This window comes from Sciurus carolinensis, chromosome 6 (assembly GCF_902686445.1).
Source record: "Sciurus carolinensis chromosome 6, mSciCar1.2, whole genome shotgun sequence".
NCBI classification, from domain to species: Eukaryota; Metazoa; Chordata; class Mammalia; order Rodentia; family Sciuridae; genus Sciurus; species Sciurus carolinensis.
The window spans coordinates 124,290,484-124,310,222 of NC_062218.1; the positions used below are offsets into that span (position 1 = coordinate 124,290,484).

The 19,739-nt window shown below is 36.3% G+C and overlaps 2 protein-coding genes across 3 annotated transcripts in view; both read left to right on the top strand.

Moving 5' to 3' along the window:
* Ccdc112 (coiled-coil domain containing 112) overlaps window positions 1–1,052 on the top strand; it is a 29,912-nt gene extending 28,860 nt beyond the window's left edge. Inside the window, exon 9 of one of the 2 annotated variants that reach the window (XM_047557008.1) lies at window positions 207–1,052. In XM_047557008.1, the coding sequence (XP_047412964.1) occupies window positions 207–237 (31 nt within the window). In that variant the 3' untranslated portion in view covers window positions 238–1,052. The remainder of the gene's footprint in view (window positions 1–206) is intronic. The other variant, XM_047557007.1, reaches the window with a different exon arrangement.
* Window positions 1,053–5,169: 4,117 nt separating this feature from the next.
* The window catches only part of Pggt1b (protein geranylgeranyltransferase type I subunit beta), a 67,872-nt gene continuing 53,302 nt past the window's right edge, over window positions 5,170–19,739 (top strand). The window contains exon 1 of the mRNA XM_047556194.1: window positions 5,170–5,309. Within this exon, the coding sequence (XP_047412150.1) occupies window positions 5,170–5,309 (140 nt within the window). The remainder of the gene's footprint in view (window positions 5,310–19,739) is intronic.

Here is a 19,739-nt window from a genome sequence, read left to right on the forward strand (position 1 = left end):
AAAGGAGTTAGAAGGGGTGTTCACTTTAGAGAAATTTAATAGCTGCATGTTTGTATTTTATACAATTTCTGTATTATATTTTACAATTAAGAGGTTGATAATGTAAATCTATACACATTTTTAGCAGTTAACATGTAATCAGATGGGTTTATGTCTTTAATTTTTTTCCTATATATTTGTAATTGCTTTTCTCTTTTTCTCCGTAGGGCTATTCCAACCTGGAGACAAGGAATATAGAAAATGTCAGATAACTGAATTGCTATTCATTTTTTGAGAATGTTAACATATTCAGTTATACTAAGAGAGTAACTAACCATATTCTTTAAATATCACTAGCTTATTAGCCAGGTTAATTATTGTGCTGTAGGTGAATTGAGAGGTATTTTTAAGTTTCATGCACCATTGTCATTAGTATTTCCTGCTTCTACTAAGAGGATATTTAAAGTGTATGTTGGCCTATTATTGATGTTAAAGTTATTTAAATAACTTGTTCAAACTTTATTCCATTTAAATACTGAAAATATTTCAAATATATTTTGTTTTTTTGTCATGTGTAGCAAAATAAATTGAGATAGTCATAGAAAGACATTTTTTAAACCAAAATTTTGTAACTTTTATAACTTTGAAGTAAGTTAGCTAGAGTAACAAAAATGTAAAGTGTCTTTTTTTAAGAGTTATGAAATACCTTAATATTTTTTCTAAGTTTAACAAATTGGTAGTTTGTCAGTTATTACATTTTTGTGTAATAAACATTTTGTATTTGTTTGGAGCATGCTTTGTTTTATAAAGAGAATACTTTAAAAATATACCTTGCACCTCATATTCCCTATTAATTGTATTATTGCTATCATCCTTTTGGTTTCCTTCAGCTATTCCCAATTGCCCTTCAGTCTTTCTGAACTTCATACATTTATAAAATCTTTGTGTCTTTCACATCTTACTGGTTAATGCAGTTTTTATTGTCTGCTCTGTTTGCCTTACAATAGAAAAATTCTTTGTTCTGAAACATCATCTGAAATGAGCTAGCTTTAAAATACTTGTTTTTCTTAGGTGACATTTAAAATGCTTTAAAATTGCTAGACAAACATATTTGGTCCAATGTGTTTATTTTTAAATTTCTAAACTTTTATAAATGAAAACACAATTTTACTGAATTCAACTTTTCACTTTATAAAATCGTAGTTCCTAATCCTAATTACTTTTCATTTATAGGAAACATACTGTATTCATAAAAATACAAAAAAATGGTTTTTCTTATAACTTTAAAGTATCTCTTAATTGTAATGTGTTACATATAGTCTGAATGATTCATAGTGGTCAAAACCTTTTCTAATATAACAGTTAATATTCAAAGCATGTAGATTCCAAATTTTACAAATTGAATTCTAATTGTATAGTTATTGGTGCAAATGAGAAAACCAACTCAAAAGATCTTTAGTTGCAATTGTCCATTCTACTTATATTATTTGTTCCCTGTAACTTAATGATCTGAAGTAATTCAAAAATAAAATGTGTAAGACAAGGGAATTTTAACAACAGCTTGAACCAGCTACAAGATACAGAAAAGCAAATCTTTGTTCTGTTGCTTTCTGTTGTACACAAATGCAGCTTTCAATTTCCTTCATCTAAGCTAAGCATTCTGATTGATGTGTTTCTTATGGCTTTGTTTATTTTGGAGTGTTTTGTTTTGTTTTAGTGCTAGGGATTGAACTCAGGGCCTCAAGCATGCTAATAAGCACATGCTTCCCCACTAAGCTATACTGCTAACCCTCTTTTATTTTATCTTATTTATTTATTCTTAATAAAGTATGGAAGTTTCTCTGAAGAAAATCATTCTTTTTAACTGAATCTGAAGTAAATGAGGAATTTATTATATAAATTCCTACATAAAGAATGTCGGATATGGCAGAGCACTTGCGTAGCACATGCAAGGCCCTGAGTTCAGTCTTCAGCCCTGGAAAAGAAAAAGAAAAAGAATGTAGGATAAACATAATTGAAAAAACATTTAGCTATAGTTTTGTAGATGAGATATCAAATAAACATTTCTTATACTGGTTTAAAAAGTATGAATAAGAAATTTAGAAAGAAAACACCAAAGAAATGTTACAAAGCATCTGTAATTCCAAGATAACAGTTTTCTAAAATATAGCTATATATTTTATGACAGATACATGGAGGCACATATTAGTTACTATATTATAATCACTTAATAATACATTATACATATTTTCCTACGTTTCTACATAATTTGAACATTATTTTTTTTTGTGGGAGGGAAGGCCCTGGGGTTTGAAACCAGGGACACTCTGCCACTGAGCTACATCCCCAGCCCTTTTATTTTTTATTCTGAGACAGGGTCTCTCTCAGTTGTCTAGGCCAGTCCCGAACTTGTGATCCTTCTGCCTCAGCCTACCAAGCCTGGTATTATAGTCATGTACTGACACCCTACCAGGCTTCAACATTTTCATTTAATGGCTAAATAATATTGATTTATAGATACTATGTCATAGCTTTGAACTATTCATACTTAGCTAATTATGTAGAGTGGCATTTTATGTGGATGTTAGATTCTGTCATGCATATACCAAACATCTTGTATGATCAGACTCACTGATGGAAAGTCTTTACTTACTTAGGAGGTATAGAATATATCTTTCAATGAATTTAGCATAGCAAGATTTCCTTGAGCTTCGTATTAAATTGCTAGCCCTTGAGCTTAAGAATGAGATGAAATATTTGGCTTCCCTAATTTAAGGACTATGTTGACAAGAATTGTCAAACATGTATAGAGCATACACAGTTGATTCTAGTAAATTAAATCAGTGTTATGACTCTATTTTTAACATCTTCAGGTTGTGTGTGTGTGTGTGTGTGTTACCTGTTGTGTGTGTGAGACAGCTTAATTGTAATAATAGCAAAAATATGGTCCAGTCTGGCCATAACTGAGAACAAGAACTGTGAGCTCCATATTTGTAGCAAAGCACCAAGGACAATGCTGGGACCATCAGGCTGTTTGTTAATGCATTACTTATTAAAGAAATGCAGGAATGCCTGTAAATAAGTAGTTAATAGTAGCAAAAATCATTGAAGGAGCCTTAGATTGTTGAATAAATATAACACCCGCCCACAGGCACATTTTAAAAATTTTTTCTTTAGTTTTACAGACTGCATTTTGATTCATTGTACACAAATCGGGTGCAAATTTTCATTGCTATCGTTGTACACAATGTAGCTTCACACCATTCATGTAATCATACATGTACATAGGGTAATAATGTCTCAGTCCACTACCTTTCCTTCCCCCACCCCTCCTGCCCCATTTCCCTCTACACAATCCAAAGTTCCTTCATTCTTCTCTTGCCCGCCTGTCATCCGCCCTGTTGTGTATCATCATCTACTTATCGGAGAAAACATTCAACCATTGGTTTTAGGGGCTTGAATTATTTCACTTAGTATGATATTCTCAAACTCCTTCCATTTACCAGCAAATGCCATAATTTTATTCTTCTTTATGGCTGAGTAATATTCCATTGTGTATATATACCAGTTTCTTTGTCCATTCATCAACTGAAGGGCATCTAGACTGGTTCCACAACCTAGCTATTGTGAATTGAGCTGCCGTAAACATGGATGTGGCTGCTTTACTGCACGATGCTGATTTTAACTACTTTGGGTATAAACCAGGGAATGGGATAGCTGGGTCAAATGGTGGGTCCATTCCAAGTTTTCTGAGGAATCTCCATACTGCTTTCCAGAGTGGCTACATCAATTTGCAATCCCACCAGCAATGTATGAATGTGCCTTTTCCCCCCACATCCATGCCAACACTTATTATTGCTTGTGTTCTTGATAATAACCATTCTACTTGGAGTTATATGAAATCTCAGGTTGGTTTTGATTTGCATTTCTCTAATTACTAGAGATGATGAGCACTTTTTCATATATTTGTTGATTTCCCCACAGGCACATTTTTAAATAAAACATTTTCTAAGAAAGCTAACAAAAGTAAACCCAATAGCATAGCATTCTAATAGCATAGTTATTTTTAAATAACCTAGTTTTGGCCTGATCCTTCTCCTCCACAAGAATGCCTCATGAATCTTTAAAGAAAAATGTACATAGTAGCAGTAACTTAAACCCCCATTTTTTAAAAAAGATCTAGAAGCACCCTATTTCAGTCTTAATATAGTTAGTTGGAGAATATGTTGAGCTTATTTTGGTGTTGCAAATTGATGCAACAATGATTCCTGATGACACTTAGTCACAAGTTTAAATCTGGTAAGATGTGTGAAAGAAAAAAATGCAATCTCATGCATATGAATACTGTAAGTTATCTGTAAGGTGTGTATAGTGCATATATATAAGTGCTCCTCTATGATAGGATTATATCCCAATAAGCCCTTTTTAAGTTGAAAATAAATTTAAAAATGCAATTAATACACCTAGTTTAATACATAGTAGCTTGGAAATATTATGAATATTACACTATGCATTTTGATACCCTAAGAGTATTGGTTGGTCCTGGCTAATTGTGCCTCCCAACCCTAGGTACAGCCTTAGGAGCGTATCCTATTAACCTATTACTAAGTTGAGAGGAAAAAATAAGAATTCAAAGTATGATTTCTATTGAAAAATCGTTAGGTCATACCGTGGTAAGTTGAAGACTGAATCAGGTCAGTTCAAAGAAAATTAGGAAAATCTGAACGTTTGTGGTGCTGACAATTATATGATAAGCATGTTTATCTCCATCATTTTAATTAGGTTTAGTTTCCCTATTCATTGAGCTTACAACTGTGTTCCCTCGGAAATGACTCTATTAGCAAATTTATGCTGATCCATCCCTATTTTCAGATCTACCAATTTTACATTCTTTAGGGCCAGGATTTTTACAAAACGAACTCGGAGCTCTTGTACTTGCACTTCCTCCTAAATGTCCCACTAAGACCAAAGTTTTGACAGAGGAATTTACGGGCTGAAGTTCACAAGATCAAGTATTTCCAAATCTCTGGAAGCGCAAGGTAGAAAATGCTGGACATTTCCACTCTACAAAATACAGCTCCCACTATCGAGTTGGTTTACAACCCGGTACATCCGGGTCGCTAGTGAGGTTTTGGGCACCCTTTACGTCTATTGCTTCCGGGTCGCGGCGGACACCACTTCCGGAGCAGCATGGCAGCCGCGGAGGATGAGCGGCTTCCTGGGAGCGGTGAAGGCGAGCGGCTGGATTTCCTGCGGGACAGGCACGTGCGGTTCTTCCAGCGCTGCCTTCAGGTCTTGCCGGAGCGCTACTCCTCGCTGGAGACCAGCAGGTAATTCATGGCCACGGCCTGGAGGGCGTACAGCAGAGCCCGGCCCCTTCGGAAAGGCGCAGCGGGGCTGGAATGAGAACTGGGCGTCCGCCGGGGGCCACGCGACCCTGACCGGTCCCCCCCGCCTCAGGTGGAACTACAGTCACCCTTGCACCCCTGAGGTATGGCGGAAAGGTTTGGAAAGCTCTAAGTGAACGGTTTTTTGGAATCCTCAATTTCCGCCTTTTATACTTCTCAGCCATTTTTGTTTGTTTATTCTAAGCTGCTTTTTTGCTCGTTTCCCAGATCCTGTGAATCAGTTTGTTTCGTTTTTTATGAGTATAAAAGGAAAACACCAAGCTCCTGTGCTTCCCTTCTCCCGTAGTCAGTAATGCGTAATTGAAAGCTAGTATGGTGTTTGGTGTGTAGGAGCAGCGGAGTGTAAGGTATGAGTAGAAATTTACTTTCCAGGAATTTAAGTCCAATGGTAAACAAAAAAAGGTGCAATGTTGCATGAAACATTTCGTTAAAGTGTTTTTGCATTTGCCTTTGGTAAGTTTGGAGACGGCTGAGGAATGTGATTCACAGTAAAAGTCTGGGGATGAGAAAGAGAAAGGTGATATTTGCTCCGCATTGCTCTGTTTTAAAGTGAGGCTTCAGAACTGCATTGGACTGGATGAGAAGAAACTGAGTTTTTGGTATTTTGAGTACTGCACAACTGGGTTAGTTTGGGGAATTTCAGATTGCTTCTACACACGAGGTCAAGTATGTTTATTATGGTAGTTTTTGAAATACAACTGAATAAGACAAGTTCTTCCAGTAGAGTTCTGTTTTAGTTCAGTAAAGCTTTCTATTAGTACAGAGTTCATGGGAGCGTATATAGAAAGGGCATGTACCTAATCCACCATTCCTTAAGAGAGGCCATGTGTAACCACCACTTGACGTGTGTTTATTATTTGATTTATTTACTAACTTTGTGACCCACAGAATTGTAAATTTGTGAAGGCAGGATTTTCTATCATGTTTACCTCTGTAACACATTGAGACTGCCTTGTCCATATGGTATCTACTAGCCACATTTTACTATTTTGTTTTGAGTAAATTAAATCAAATTTAAAAATCAGTTCCCCTGGGGCTGGGGAGATAGCTCAGTCCGTAGAGTGCTTGCCTTGTAAGCACAAGGCCCTACTTTCGATCCCCAGCACCCCCCCCCAAAAAAAAAAAAATCAGTTCCCCTGTTCCAGTAACCACCACATTTCAAGTACTTTGTCACCATATTGGCCAGTGGCTGTTTTTCTTTCTGTTTCAGCAATTTGCATCATCTTACAAAGGCCTGTGAGGCTGCATTGCACTGATGCCTTGAATGGTATCTGTCATATAAGCAGTACAGAAATATTTGTTGAATAATGTGAGCTGAGCCCAGAAGGACAAACAGATTCTTGAAAGACTATAATGTTATTTAGGTTCTTTTCTTCATCTGTAGAATTGGCTAGCAGAGCCCATAACTACACCTTAAAACGATTTTAGGTACTGGATTCAGTGGTAAGAGTGCTTCTTTAGCATGCATGGGAAATCCAGACCTTAGTCCATTGATGGTAATGATATGAAATGTTTAAAAATGTTAATAGATCAATTTTATGGAGATTGATTTCATGTAAATTCAGATTTTGGATTAAAAAATTATATCCTTTTTGTTACATTGTGACTTTACTTACAACTATCCATATAGAGCTGTGGTTACATTTTCAAGATACCACTGTGTTTGATCTATAAAATTCCAGCTTATACAAAACCATATAGACTAATGCATGGTGGCATTAAATTGTGTAATTCTGCTCACAACATAAGTAACAGCAAAAATTGCCTGACTTAATTAATTTAACAATTTATTTAATAACTTTTTAGTAGGATCTACACCAAGCATTATGTATTAGAGAATAGATAGTACTGTTGCAGTGGTTAATTATATTCTTTTTATGTTTAGTATTTGTCACTTGCATAGAATTTTTTATCATTTTTAGTTTTCCTATGCTTACTCACTAGCCGCATTTAAAGGTTAAATGTTTCAGATTTTGTAGTTCGTTTTTCAGTTTCTCTTTCCCTATTCTTTACCTTTCTTCATTCAGCATTAAGGTCTTTTATGATGTGTGGGATTCATAATTTATTTTCAAATGATTGTGAAGAAGCTTTAACCTTTTAAACAAAGGTGACTGGTCACAAAATTTCTACTGATTTTTAGAGTTTTAAGATGAAAACAATGACTTGGGTAGGTCACAATTCTTACCTAGTTTTGCAGTTCAATTCCACAAACATTAATTGAGTGACTACTGGATGTCTAGTTACAGGAATACAGTGTTAAGACAATGACTCAGGTGTTCTCTGTTCAGTTATTTTTGCAGATGAATATAAAACAGTTGACTTTTTAAGGCAAATATTGGACCAGATATTTAGACACTTATTTTCTGCCCCAGTATTTTAGCAAAGTTAAAGAATAGCTATCTGTCAAGTAAGAATAAATGATTTTTTACTTTTCTAGTGACAGTTACTTCATGCAAATAAGTATATTGTTTGCTGTTTCATCTGAGGTTTTTCTTTTAACCTTGGAAAAGTGGTAGTTACTAGCTAAGTGACTAACCTTAGATGGTAAGCTTTGTCAATTCAAAACGTTTTTGTGACTCTAGAGTTTTTTGTTGTCTCAGTTATTGTTGTTTGTACTGGGGTAATAAAAATTAGGTAAAACTTTTTTTTGATTGAGGAACACCATAGTGAGCATTTTCTATATATTTATTTGTTTAATCCAGCTGTTCTAGAAGAAGGGTTTAGGCAGTTTTTATTTTAGGAGGCATTTTTAATTTTTGTGTATCCTGTGTTGTAACCTCTCTGCTGCCTACCATTCTGCAACTACAATGTCCTTTCATTCCCTTTCTTATATCCACCATATTGTAGTCTAGCAGTGTTTCTTTCAAAGCATAATTGTGAGAAACTCTTTTTTTAGTGACATGGGTGCTTATAAAAATGCTGGTTCCTGGTCGCCTCCCCATATCTACTATTTTGGACATGGGCCTGGGATTTTGTATCATAACAAGCTTCGCAAGTGGTTCTGATGCTTGCTGAAGTTTGAGACTGTCTGATAGGAGAAAAATATATGCAACAGATTATTGCAACAGTGCTTCCCAATTCTGATGTGCATATGACTCTCCTGGGATCTTGTTAAAATGCAAATTCTAATTGCGTAGTTCTGGGTGGGGTATGAGATGCTGCATTTCCAACAAATTCCCAAGTGTTGTGGACACTGCTGATCCGTTGACCACACTTTGAATTTGTAATACAATGATGGTGATATTCATAGGGCATAATGGAAACACCTAACTAGCTGAACCTGAAAAGAGAGGAACTCAGAGAAGGCTTCCTGGAAGAAATAACTCCCAAACTAAATATTATTAGAGTGTGCTCCAGTGTTTTTTGGTGTTTTTGTGGTTTGTGGGTCGTCACCATCGCCCCCCCCCCCTCGCCCCAGCCAATGGTGCTTTGCAAGTGGACAGTGAGTTAAGGCAAATGACCGGGTGTTGAGGAGATAACTAATATTGGTTCAAAATGTAAGGCAAGTGTGGTAGGAATTGAGCCTAAAGCATGGACCAAATCATTGAAGACTTTGTGTACCCTGTTCAGAAACTTGAATTTGATATCATGTGATGGAAAATCACCAAACAGTGGATCTTAGTGTACACTTCAGGGTGATCGTTGGATTTGAGAATGATCATTATATTGGATGAGATAGGACCAGAACCAGGGATATCAAATAGAAAACTTTTGTATTAGTCCAGGAGAGAGGGGCTAGAACCACGAAGTAGGAATCCTCATCTCAGAATTCCAGTATTGGAACTATCATCTGTTCTAGAGAACAAGAGGCAAAAAGGAGCAAGTTTAGAAAGGTATGATTTCTATATATGTATTATAGAACCTGCTTAAGTTAGAAAGATTTATTCATTTTTGTGATGACATAAAGTTCTGTCTAGTTTTCAGTAACTTTCTTCTTAAGTTAATAAGATAGGAGAAAAACTATTTTACAAGTTAAGTAATTCTAAAGTTGTGTGACTATACTTAAACATATTTAATGAGTCAGCCATTGTAAAGTATGAATGAATAATGCTTAAAATTCTAGAATTCATACTGAATTATTTCAAAGTATTGGGGCATCTATGTGCTAGTATTTTAACTTCATGATTGATTTAATGTGTCCTCTAAGGACTGTCTGTTGACACTGTTATCAGTTTAATGTGTATTTCTGTTTCTTAATGTAGCTGCTTGTTTATAATTTTAGATTTCTGCAGTATGATTTAACCATAGCCCCACCTGAGATCTAGGCTGAAATACAATCCATCTTACAGATATCCATAAAGGAAGGCCAAAGTGTTGTACCAGAAAGGGACAAAGCAAGTGATCCAAAATTTGGGAAGCCAATTAACTCCCATAAATCAGTATTTCCAATGTATTCCCAAATTGTCACTCACTGCCCTGGCCTGATAGCACACTGCTTATATCACTGCAACTAAATTCTTTTTTCCATTGCCCAAACTTAAGCTTGAAAAATGAGGTCTTTTGGAGACATTTATTTCATCCATCCCATCTTTGCATTGATCCAGTGGTGAAGCAACATTTATTTAGGGTGGGAAATATTACTTTACTGCCCAGGTAAGATAAACTCTGTGTGTGTGTGTGTGTGTGTGTGTAGATATATGTGTGTGGATGTGCGTGTGTGTATAAAATTTTTCCAGTAAGAGTTAGGGGGTACATAGTACGTGGCTTGTTTGCTTGCTTACTTCAACTTCTCAAGCTACAAACTCAGAGATTCAGTTATAGGAAAAAGAAAGGAAGGAAACAGATGTTCTCCAGAAGTAGTGATAAAGTAAAAATAATTTAGTTGACCTGATTTTAGGGGCATGTGTTGACAAGCATTACCCCTCTATATACCTGATTAGAGATTAACCAGCAGTTTATATTCTAAGTAGCAGTCATTTGGGCACCATAACCCTATATTATTTCTCTCAGAGGCCTACAACCTAAAATTCATTTGCATATCTTACACCTTGTTTAATTCTCTCCCTCATCAACTTAGGGCTACTTGAGAATTCTGAAATTATCAGAAAAGGAATGCTTTACCAGCCTTAGAGGGAGGCTGGGCCTTTGCTCCAAAAAACCTTTTTGGTTCTGTGTACCAGCTGTTACTGAACATTTCTGATGGGGCCTTACTTCATTTATTTATTCTAATGGTACTTCATAGTTATACATAATAGTGGAATTCATTGCTAAATATTGGCACATTCATATAACATAATTTGGTTAATTTCATATCTTGCTAACCCCTTTTTCCCCTCCTCCCTCCTCCTGATATTGGGAACTTAATTTATAAACATAAGCAATTCTGGACTGGGGTTGTAACTCAGTGGTAGAGTGCCTGCCTCACACATGGGGGGCACTGGGTTTGGTCCTCAGTACCACATAAAAATAAAAGTAAAGGTATTGTGTCGGTATACAACTAAAAAACAATAAAAAAAAATAATAAGCAGTTTACTGTAGCTATGTTAATCCCCGAAACTTTAGAGTCTCTACTTAAATCTTCAACCATGAGTTAAAAATACTAGATTTTTAGAAGCCCTTAATAATTTAAGTGTGCAAGATTTTAAAATTCCTTACCATCATATGATTGATTTATTATATTTACTCCTTGCATATAAATGAAATGCATCAATATGCAGAAGCAAGTAATATAAAACTCATTTAACCCTTCAGATAACAGTATGAATAGAATATGCAGAAGCAAGTAAAACAAAACATCATTTAACCCTTTAGATAACAGTATGAATAGAATTTCTCATCATTAGCATTGACATTTGGAATCAGAGAATTCTTTGTTCTTTGGGCCTGTCTTAGGTATTGGAGAACTTGAGCAGCATCCATGGCCTTTACCCTATAGATGACAGTAGCAACCCCTTGCAGTTGCTTATGATATATCCCATTCGGGGCAGTGTTGCTTCAGTCAAAAACCACTGTGAAACCTGGCAGCACATTAAAATCATCTGGGAAGTTTGAAAATGAGAACAGTACCCAGACCCTAACTTCCACCCTGAGATTCTGATTTAGTTGTGAAGTATGGCCTGGACTTCTAGGTTATGTTGTGGTGTTTTAACTTTTTTGTCTGTTTGTTTTTGTTTTGTTTAAGTAGATTCTAATGTGCAGCAGGTTTGAGAAGCACCTCTATGGGAAAGAATAATGCACTGGACTTTAATTGATTAACCAAAGCGTAGAAATCTCAAGTAAATTTAATCCTTTGGACTTTACTGTCTTCAACTTAAAGAAATGGTCTTGATAATTTCTGATGTTTTTAACTTAGAAAAGAATACCATAATTGGGCGTGGTGCTGCACATGGCTCGGGAGGCTGAGACAAGAACACTGCTAGTTCAGATCATCAGCAAAAGTGAGGTGCTAAGTAACTCAGACCCTATCTCTAAATAAAATATAAAATAGGACTGGGGATGTGGCTCAGTGGTTGAGTGCCCCTGAGTTCAGTCTCCAGTACTCGGCAAAAAGAAAAGAATACCAAGTTGTTTTTACAGCCCTTTTTTTGTTTGTTTGTTTGTTTGTTTGTTTGAGATGCGAAGGTTGGAACCCAGGACCTGCAGCATGCTGGGCAAACGCTAACCATTGAACTATACTCCCTTGTCCTAGCCTTTTGGATGTTACCTTTATAGCTTTTACTAAAAGATCTTTGCTCTCTCTGTTTCCAACCTCAAGTCCTTCCTTTTTTTTTTTCAATTTTGATGTCTCTCTTGCTTTTTTATATAATAATGCTTTAATAAACTATATTATTCACTATTAATTTTATCTGATCATGCTCATTCATTTTATGGGTTATACCAAAAACTGAAAACCCTTTAAAACTCTCCAGGAATACAGATATATGTACTGCAGGATTTTATATGTCAGCAAATTCAATAAATATTTTGAGTACATACCACCAGAAAAGTAGATCTTTTTACATAAAAAGTTACCTCCAGGAACAGTAATTTTCAAACTCAGCTGCTGTTAGTAGAGGTTTTCCCAGTGTCTAGAGTATCATTTTGTTTCGGAGAAGAGCCTTCCTCTGGGAAGAAGGTTGCAAACCAAGGACCTGGAGAAAAGGTCTGTAATACAGTGTGATTAGATCTTAAGGTCATTATTTTTCCTGTCCCTACATGTTAGGATAGACACCAATAATGATGGTGTCCATTTGAGTGCTTGTTGTGGACAGATAAGCACAATAACTGTGTGATGACTAATGATGATTTACATCATTGTAGGAAACTAAAACTTAGGAAAGGTAAAGTAACCTGCCCAGATTCATGTGACTAGAAATTGGCCAAAGTAGAATTTGAATGTAGCTCCTTTGACAGCAGAGTTTGAACTCTGAATTGTATAGCACTGTTTCCCACATAAAAAGGGTTCCACTGCCCTTAATTTAATCCTGATCTTATGCAGGTTAATAACCTTAATTTAGATAGATCTCAGTGGGTTGTTAGAAGCAAAGTGATACATTAGCAGTTTCCTAATTCAGTATCCAGTATATGCTAATAGTCTCTAAATAATACTAGTTTTATTGTTCTTAAGTACATCAATATCCTTGGTTTTAGTTTTTGCCCTTAAGGTTTAGTTGGAATTAAAATACTGTGATTTCTTCTTTTACCTAGTGGATGCCAGCCCTTTTTTTTTTTTTTTAAACAGGGATCAGAGAGAGAATTACACCCTAAAAAAAAAAGTGAATGTTTTCTATTTGTCTTAAAGTTGGTAATACCATTGTAGATAATTCTATCCTAGTTGCATAGTTAATTTATTACATACAGTGGATGGCTTATGGCATTAAGGCTTTATTTTCTCTGGGACCTTCCTAAAAGGCTACAGCATGCTTCAGATGACTCTGCTATACAATATTATACTGGAAAATCTGAAATAAATGTTTTTTGCTATTACAGAGATTATTAAACTGTGGAAATGAGTTAATGGTGCTCAAATAAGCAACATTATAGACTTTGTCAGCTTAAAAGGAATTAAACTCTGTTTTTTTGGTTTTTTTACATTTCTATGTACTTATTTTTATGTTTTACAGACTGCATTTTGTGATTTTTTAAAATATATTTTTATTGTAAACAAATGGGATACATGTTGTTCCTCTGTTTGTACATGGAGTAAAGGCATACCATTTGTGTAATCATACATTTACATAGGGTAATGTTGTTTGATTCATTCTGTTATTTTTTCCCTTCCCCCCCTCTTTTCCCTCTATACAGTCCCTCCATCCTCCATTCTTGCCCGCCCCCCCTTATGTGTTCCTCATCTGCTTATCAGACAGATCATTCATCCTTTGGTTTTTTGAGATTGACTTATCTCACTTAGCATGATATTCTCCAATTTCATCCATTTGCCTTCAAATACCATAATTTTATTATTCTTTATAGCTAAGTAATATTCCATTGTATATACATACCACAGTTTCTTTATCCATTCATCAGTTGAAGGACATCTAGGTTGGTTCCACAGTCTGGCTATTGCGAATTGAGCAGCTATGAACATTGATGTGCCTGTATCTCTGTAGTATGCTGATTTTAAGTCCTTTGGGTGTAGGCCAAGGAGTGGGATAGCTGGGTCAAATGGTAGTTCCATTCCAAGCTTTCTGAGGAATCTCCACACTGCTTTCCAGAGTGGCTGCACTAATTTGCAACCCCACCAGCAATGTATGAGTGTACCTTTTTCCCCACATTCTTGCCAACACTTATTGTTGCTTGTATTCTTGATAATCGGCATTCTAATTGGGGTGAGATGGAATCTAGGGTAGTTTTGATTTGCATTTCTCTTATTACTAGTGATATTGAACATTTTTTCATATGTCTGTTGATTGCTTGTACATCTTCTTCTGTGAAGTGTCTGTTCATTTCCTTAGCCCATTTGTCGATTGGATTATTTGCATTCTTGGTGTAGAGTTTTTTGAGTTCTTTATAGATTCTGGAGATTAGTGCTCTATCTGAAGTATGAGTGGCAAAGATTTTCTCTCACACTGTAGGCTCTCTCTTCACATTGCTGATAGTTTCCTTGGCTGAGAGAAAGCTTTTTAGTTTGAATCTATCCCCGTTGTTGATTCTTGCTTTTATTTCTTGTGCTATGGGAGTTCTGTTAAGGAAGTCTGATCCTGGGCCGACATGTTGAAGATTTGGATCTACTTTTTCTTCTATAAGATGCAGGGTCTCTGGTCTGATTACGAGGTCCTTGATCCATTTTGAGTTGAGTTTTGTGCAGGGTGAGAGATAGGGGTTTAGTTTCATTCTGCTGCATATGGATTTCCAGTTTTCCCAGCACCATTTGTTGAAGAGGCTATCTTTTCTCCATTGCATATTTTTGGCCCCTTTGTCTAGTATGAGAAAATTGTATTATTTGGGTTTGTGTCCATGTCCTCTATTCTGTACCATTGATCTACCTGTCTATTTTGGTACCAATACCATACCGTTTTTGTTACTGTTGCTTTGTAGTATAGTTGAAGATCTGGTATTGCAATACCCCCTGCTTCGCTCTTTTTGCTAAAGATTGCTTTAGCTATTCTGGGTTTCTTATTCTTCCAGATGAATTTCATAATTGCTTGCTCTATTTCTGTAAGGTACATCATTGGGATTTTAATTGGAATTGCATTGAATCTGTATAGCACTTTTGGTAGTATGGCCATTTTGACAAAATTAATTCTGCCTATCCAAGAACATGGGAGATCTTTACATCTTCTAAGATTTTCTTTAATTTCTTTCTTTAGTGTTCCGTAGTTCTCATTGTAGAGGTCTTTCACCTCTTTTGTTAGATTGATTCCCACTTTTTTTTTTTTTTTTTTTTTTTAGGCTATTGCAAATGGAGTTGTTTTCCTCATTTCCCTTTCAGCTGTTTCGTCGCTTGCGTATAAATATGCTTTAGATTTATGCGTGTTGATTTTCTAGCCTGCTATTTTGCCGAATTCATTGATGAGGTCTAGAAGTTTTCTGGAGGAGGTTTTGAATACTCTAAATATAGAATCATGTCATCAGCAAATACTGACAGCTTAAGTTCCTCTTTTCCTATTGGTATCCCTTTAATTTCTTTAGTCTGTCTAATTGCTCTGGCTAGAGTTTCAAGGACAGTGTTGAATAGAAGTGGTGAAAGAGGACATCCCTGTCTTGTTCTCGTTTTTAAAGAGAATGGTTTCAGTTTTTCTCCATTAAGAATGATGTTGGGAGATCCAAGATGGCGGACTAAAGGGTGTCTGCATCTCCCATAGCTCCAGAACTCAGGATTCAAGAAGGGGAGGTATTGAGAGACTTGGACCAACATAGAGCCTCGGGGTGAGTCTTTCCCACTGGGTGAAGCTCGGCCCGGGTGGCAGGCCTGGACAGTGAGCAGCTTCTGGGAACAGGGCAGGGCAGCGAGAGACTTCCCTAAGCAGCCCAGCTCCCTCCAGCAGCAGGTGTGATCCACAGCCAGCTTCTAGGAGCAGGCCCACCCAGTGAGAGCTTTTCCGCACAGAGCCAACCCCAAGCCCTGAACCCAGCGGTGGGCCCCTGCCCACAGGCGGCTTGTGGGACCAAGGCAGGACAGGGAGAGGCTTTCCCCCAGCAGCCTGGCTCCCTCAGGCGGAGGCAGGCCCTGTCTATAGCCAGCTTCTAGGAGCAGGCCCGCCCAGTGAGAGGATTTCCACGAAGAACCAGCCCCCAGCCCTGGACCCAGTAGCAGACTAGGGGCAGCTTTCTTTGGAAGCACTGCATTATCAAGTTCCTCCAAGACATCAGTCTACTGAAGGCTGGGAGGTGATGTACTGGAAATCTACAGGGACACTATAAGCCAATAGAGGAAATCTGCAATATCTCAGAATCCCAATGATATCCCAAGTATTTTATTTTATTTTTCCAGGCTATTGTGATTGGGGTAGTTTTCCTAACTTCTCTTTCTGAAGATCATCACTTATGTATAAAAATGCATTGGATTTATGAGCATTGATCTTATATCCTGCTACTATACTGAATTCACTTATGAGTTCTAAAAGTTTTCTGGTGGAATTTCTGGGTTCCTCTAAATATATAATCATGTCATCAGCGAACAGGGATAGTTTGAGTTCTTCTTTTCCTATTCGTATCCCTTTAATTTCTTTGGTTTATCTCATTGCTCTGGCTAGAGTTTCAAGGACAATGTTGAATAGAAGTGGTGAAAGAGGGCATCCCTGCCTTGTTCCAGTTTTTAGGGGGCATGCTTTCAGTTTTTCACCATTTAGAATGATATTGGCCATGGGCTTAGCGTAGATGGCCTTTACAATATTAAGGAATGTTCCCACTATCCCTATTTTTTCTAGTGTTTTGAGCATGAAGGGATGCTGTATTTTATTGAATGCTTTTTTTTTTTCTGCATCTATCGAAATAATCATGTGATTCTTAACTTTAAATCTGTTGATATGGTGAATGACATTTATTGATTTCCGGATGTTGAACCAACCTTGCATCCCTCGGATAAAACCAACTTGATCTTGGTGCACTATCTTTTAAATATATTTTTGTATGCAACTTGCTAAAATTTTGTTGAGAATTTTTGCATTGATGTTCATTAAGGATATTGGTCTGAAATTTTCTTTCCTCGATGTGTCTCTGTCTGGTTTAGGTATCAGGGTGATATTGGCTTCATAGAATGAGTTTGGGAGGGTTCCCTCCTCTTCTATTTCATGGAATAGTTTGAGGAGTATTGGAATGAGCTCTTCTTTAAAGGTTTTGTAGTACTCGGCTGAGATCCCATTTGGTCCCAGACTTTCTTTTGTTGGTAGGCTTTTGATGACCTCTTCTATTTCATTGCTTGGAGTTGATCTATTTAAGTTGTGTATGTCCTCCTGGTTCACTTTAGGTAATTCATATGTCTCTAGAAACCTGTTGATGTCTTTGAGATTTTCTGCTTTGTTGGAGTATAGATTTTCAAAATAGCTTCTAAAATATTATATTTTGTATTTCACTCGTGTCCGTAGCGATATTTCCTTGTTCATTCCGAATTTTAGTAATTTGAGTTTTCTCTCTTTCTCTTTGTTAGTGTGGCTAAGGGTTTATCAATTTTGTTTATATTTTCAAATAACCAACTATTTATTTTGTTAATTTTTTCTATTGTTTCTTTTATTTCAATTTCATTGGTTTCAGCTCTGATTTTAACTATGTCCTGTCTTCTACTACTTTTGGTGTTGGTCTGCTCTTCTTTCTCTAGGGCTTTAAGCTGTAGTGTTTGTAAGTTGTTTATTTGTTGATTTTTTTTCTTCTTTTATTGAATACGCTCCATGAAATAAATCTTCCTCTTAAGTACTGCTTTCATATTGTCCCAGAGATTTTGATATGATGTCTTTGTTCTCGTTTACTTCTAAGAATTTTTTTTTATTTCCCTCCTGATGTCTTCTGTTATCCATTTATCATATAATAGCGTAATAGTGTATTATTTAATCTCCAGGTGTTGGAGTAGTTTCTGTTTTTTATTCTGACATTTATTTCTAATTTTAATTCTTTTTTTTTTTTTTTTGGTGGTGCTGGGGATCGAACCCAGGACCCTGTGCTTGTAAGGCAAGCACTTTACCAACTGAGCTATCTCCCCAGCCCGTTCAATTCATCTTGATCTGAATGAATACAAGGTAGTATCTCTGTCTTCCTTTATTTGCTAACATTAGCTTTATGGCATAAAATATAGTCTATTTTAGAGAAGGATCCATGTGCTGCTGAGAAGAAGGTATATTCGCTCTCTGTTGGATGGTATATTCTATATGTGTCCGTTAAGTCTAAATTATTGATTGTGTTATTATTATCTATGGTTTCTTTATTCAGTTTTTGTTTGGAAGATCTGTCCAGTGATGAGAGAGGTGTGTTAAAATCGCCTACTATTATTATGTTGTGGTCTGTTTGATTTCGGGAGTTGAGAAGGATTTTTTTGACTTACATGGATGAGCCAATGTTTGGGGCCATAGATATTTATGATTGTTATGTCTTGCTGATTTATACTTCCCTTAAGCAGTATGAAATGTCCTTCTTGGGGCTGAGGAGATAGTTCAGTTGGTAGAGTGCTTGTCAGCACCAAAAAAAAAAAAAATAAAGAAAGAAAGAAATGTCCTTCTTTATCCCTTCTGTCTAACTTTGGCTTGAAGTCCACATTATCTGAAATGAGGTTGGATACTCCCAACTTTTTTGCTGTGTCCATGTGCATGGTATGTTTTTTCCAATCCTTTCACCTTTAGTCTGTGGGTATCTTTCTATGAGATGAGTCTCTTGCAGACAACATATTGTTGGATTTTTCTATTTAATCCAACCTGCCAGTCTATGTCTTTTGATTGATGAGTTCAGGCCATTAACATTCAGGGTTATTACTGAGATATGATTTGTATTCCCAGTCATTTGACTCATTTTTGTTTTTTGACATGATTTGGTTTCTCCTTTATTTGGCTATTCCTTTAGGCTAGTTCCTCACTTTGCTGATTTGCATCATTGTTTTTCATCTCTTCCTCATGGAATATTTTGCTGAGAATGTTCTGTAATGCTGGCTTTCTTTTTGTTAATTCCTTTAGCTTTTGTTTATCATGGAAGGATTTTATTTCGTCGACAAATCTGAAAGTAAGTTTTGCTGGGTATCAGATTCTTGGCTGGCATCCGTTTTCTTTCAGGGCTTGGTAAATGTTGTTCCAGGCCCTTCTAGCTTTTAGGGTCTGGATTGAAAAATCTGCTGATATTCTTATTGGTTTCCCCCTGAATGTAATTTGATTCTTTTCTCTCACAGCCTTTAAAATTCTGTCTGTATTTTGTATGTTAGGTATTTTCATAATAGTGTGCCTTGGTGTGGGTCTGTTGTAATTTTGTGTATCTGGAGTTCTATAAGCCTCTTGTACTTGATTTTCCATTTCATTCTTCTGATTTGTGGAATTTTCTGATATTATTTCATCGAATAGATTATTCATTCCTTTGGTTTTTATCTCTGTGCCTTCCTCAATCCCAATAATTCTTAAATTTGGCCTTTTTATGATATCCTATAATTCTTGTAGATTCTGTTCATGATTTCTTTTTTTTTTTTTTTTTTTTTTTTTTAGGGTAATGATGTTTATTATATTTTTCCCCTCCCCCCCACCCCTCCCACCCCTCCCACCCCTCCCACCCCTCTTTTCCCTCTACACAGTCCTTCTTTCCTTCATTCTTACTGCTCTCCTTAGCCTAACTCTAAACCTAACCCTAAACCTAATGCTAGCCCCTCCCACCCCCCATTATATGTCCTCATCCGCTTATCAGCGAGATCATTCGTCCTTTAGTTTTTTGAGATTGGCTTATCTCACTTAGCATGATATTCTCCAATTTCGACCATTTGCCTACAAATGCCATAATTTTATCATTCTTCATTGCGGAGTAATATTCCAT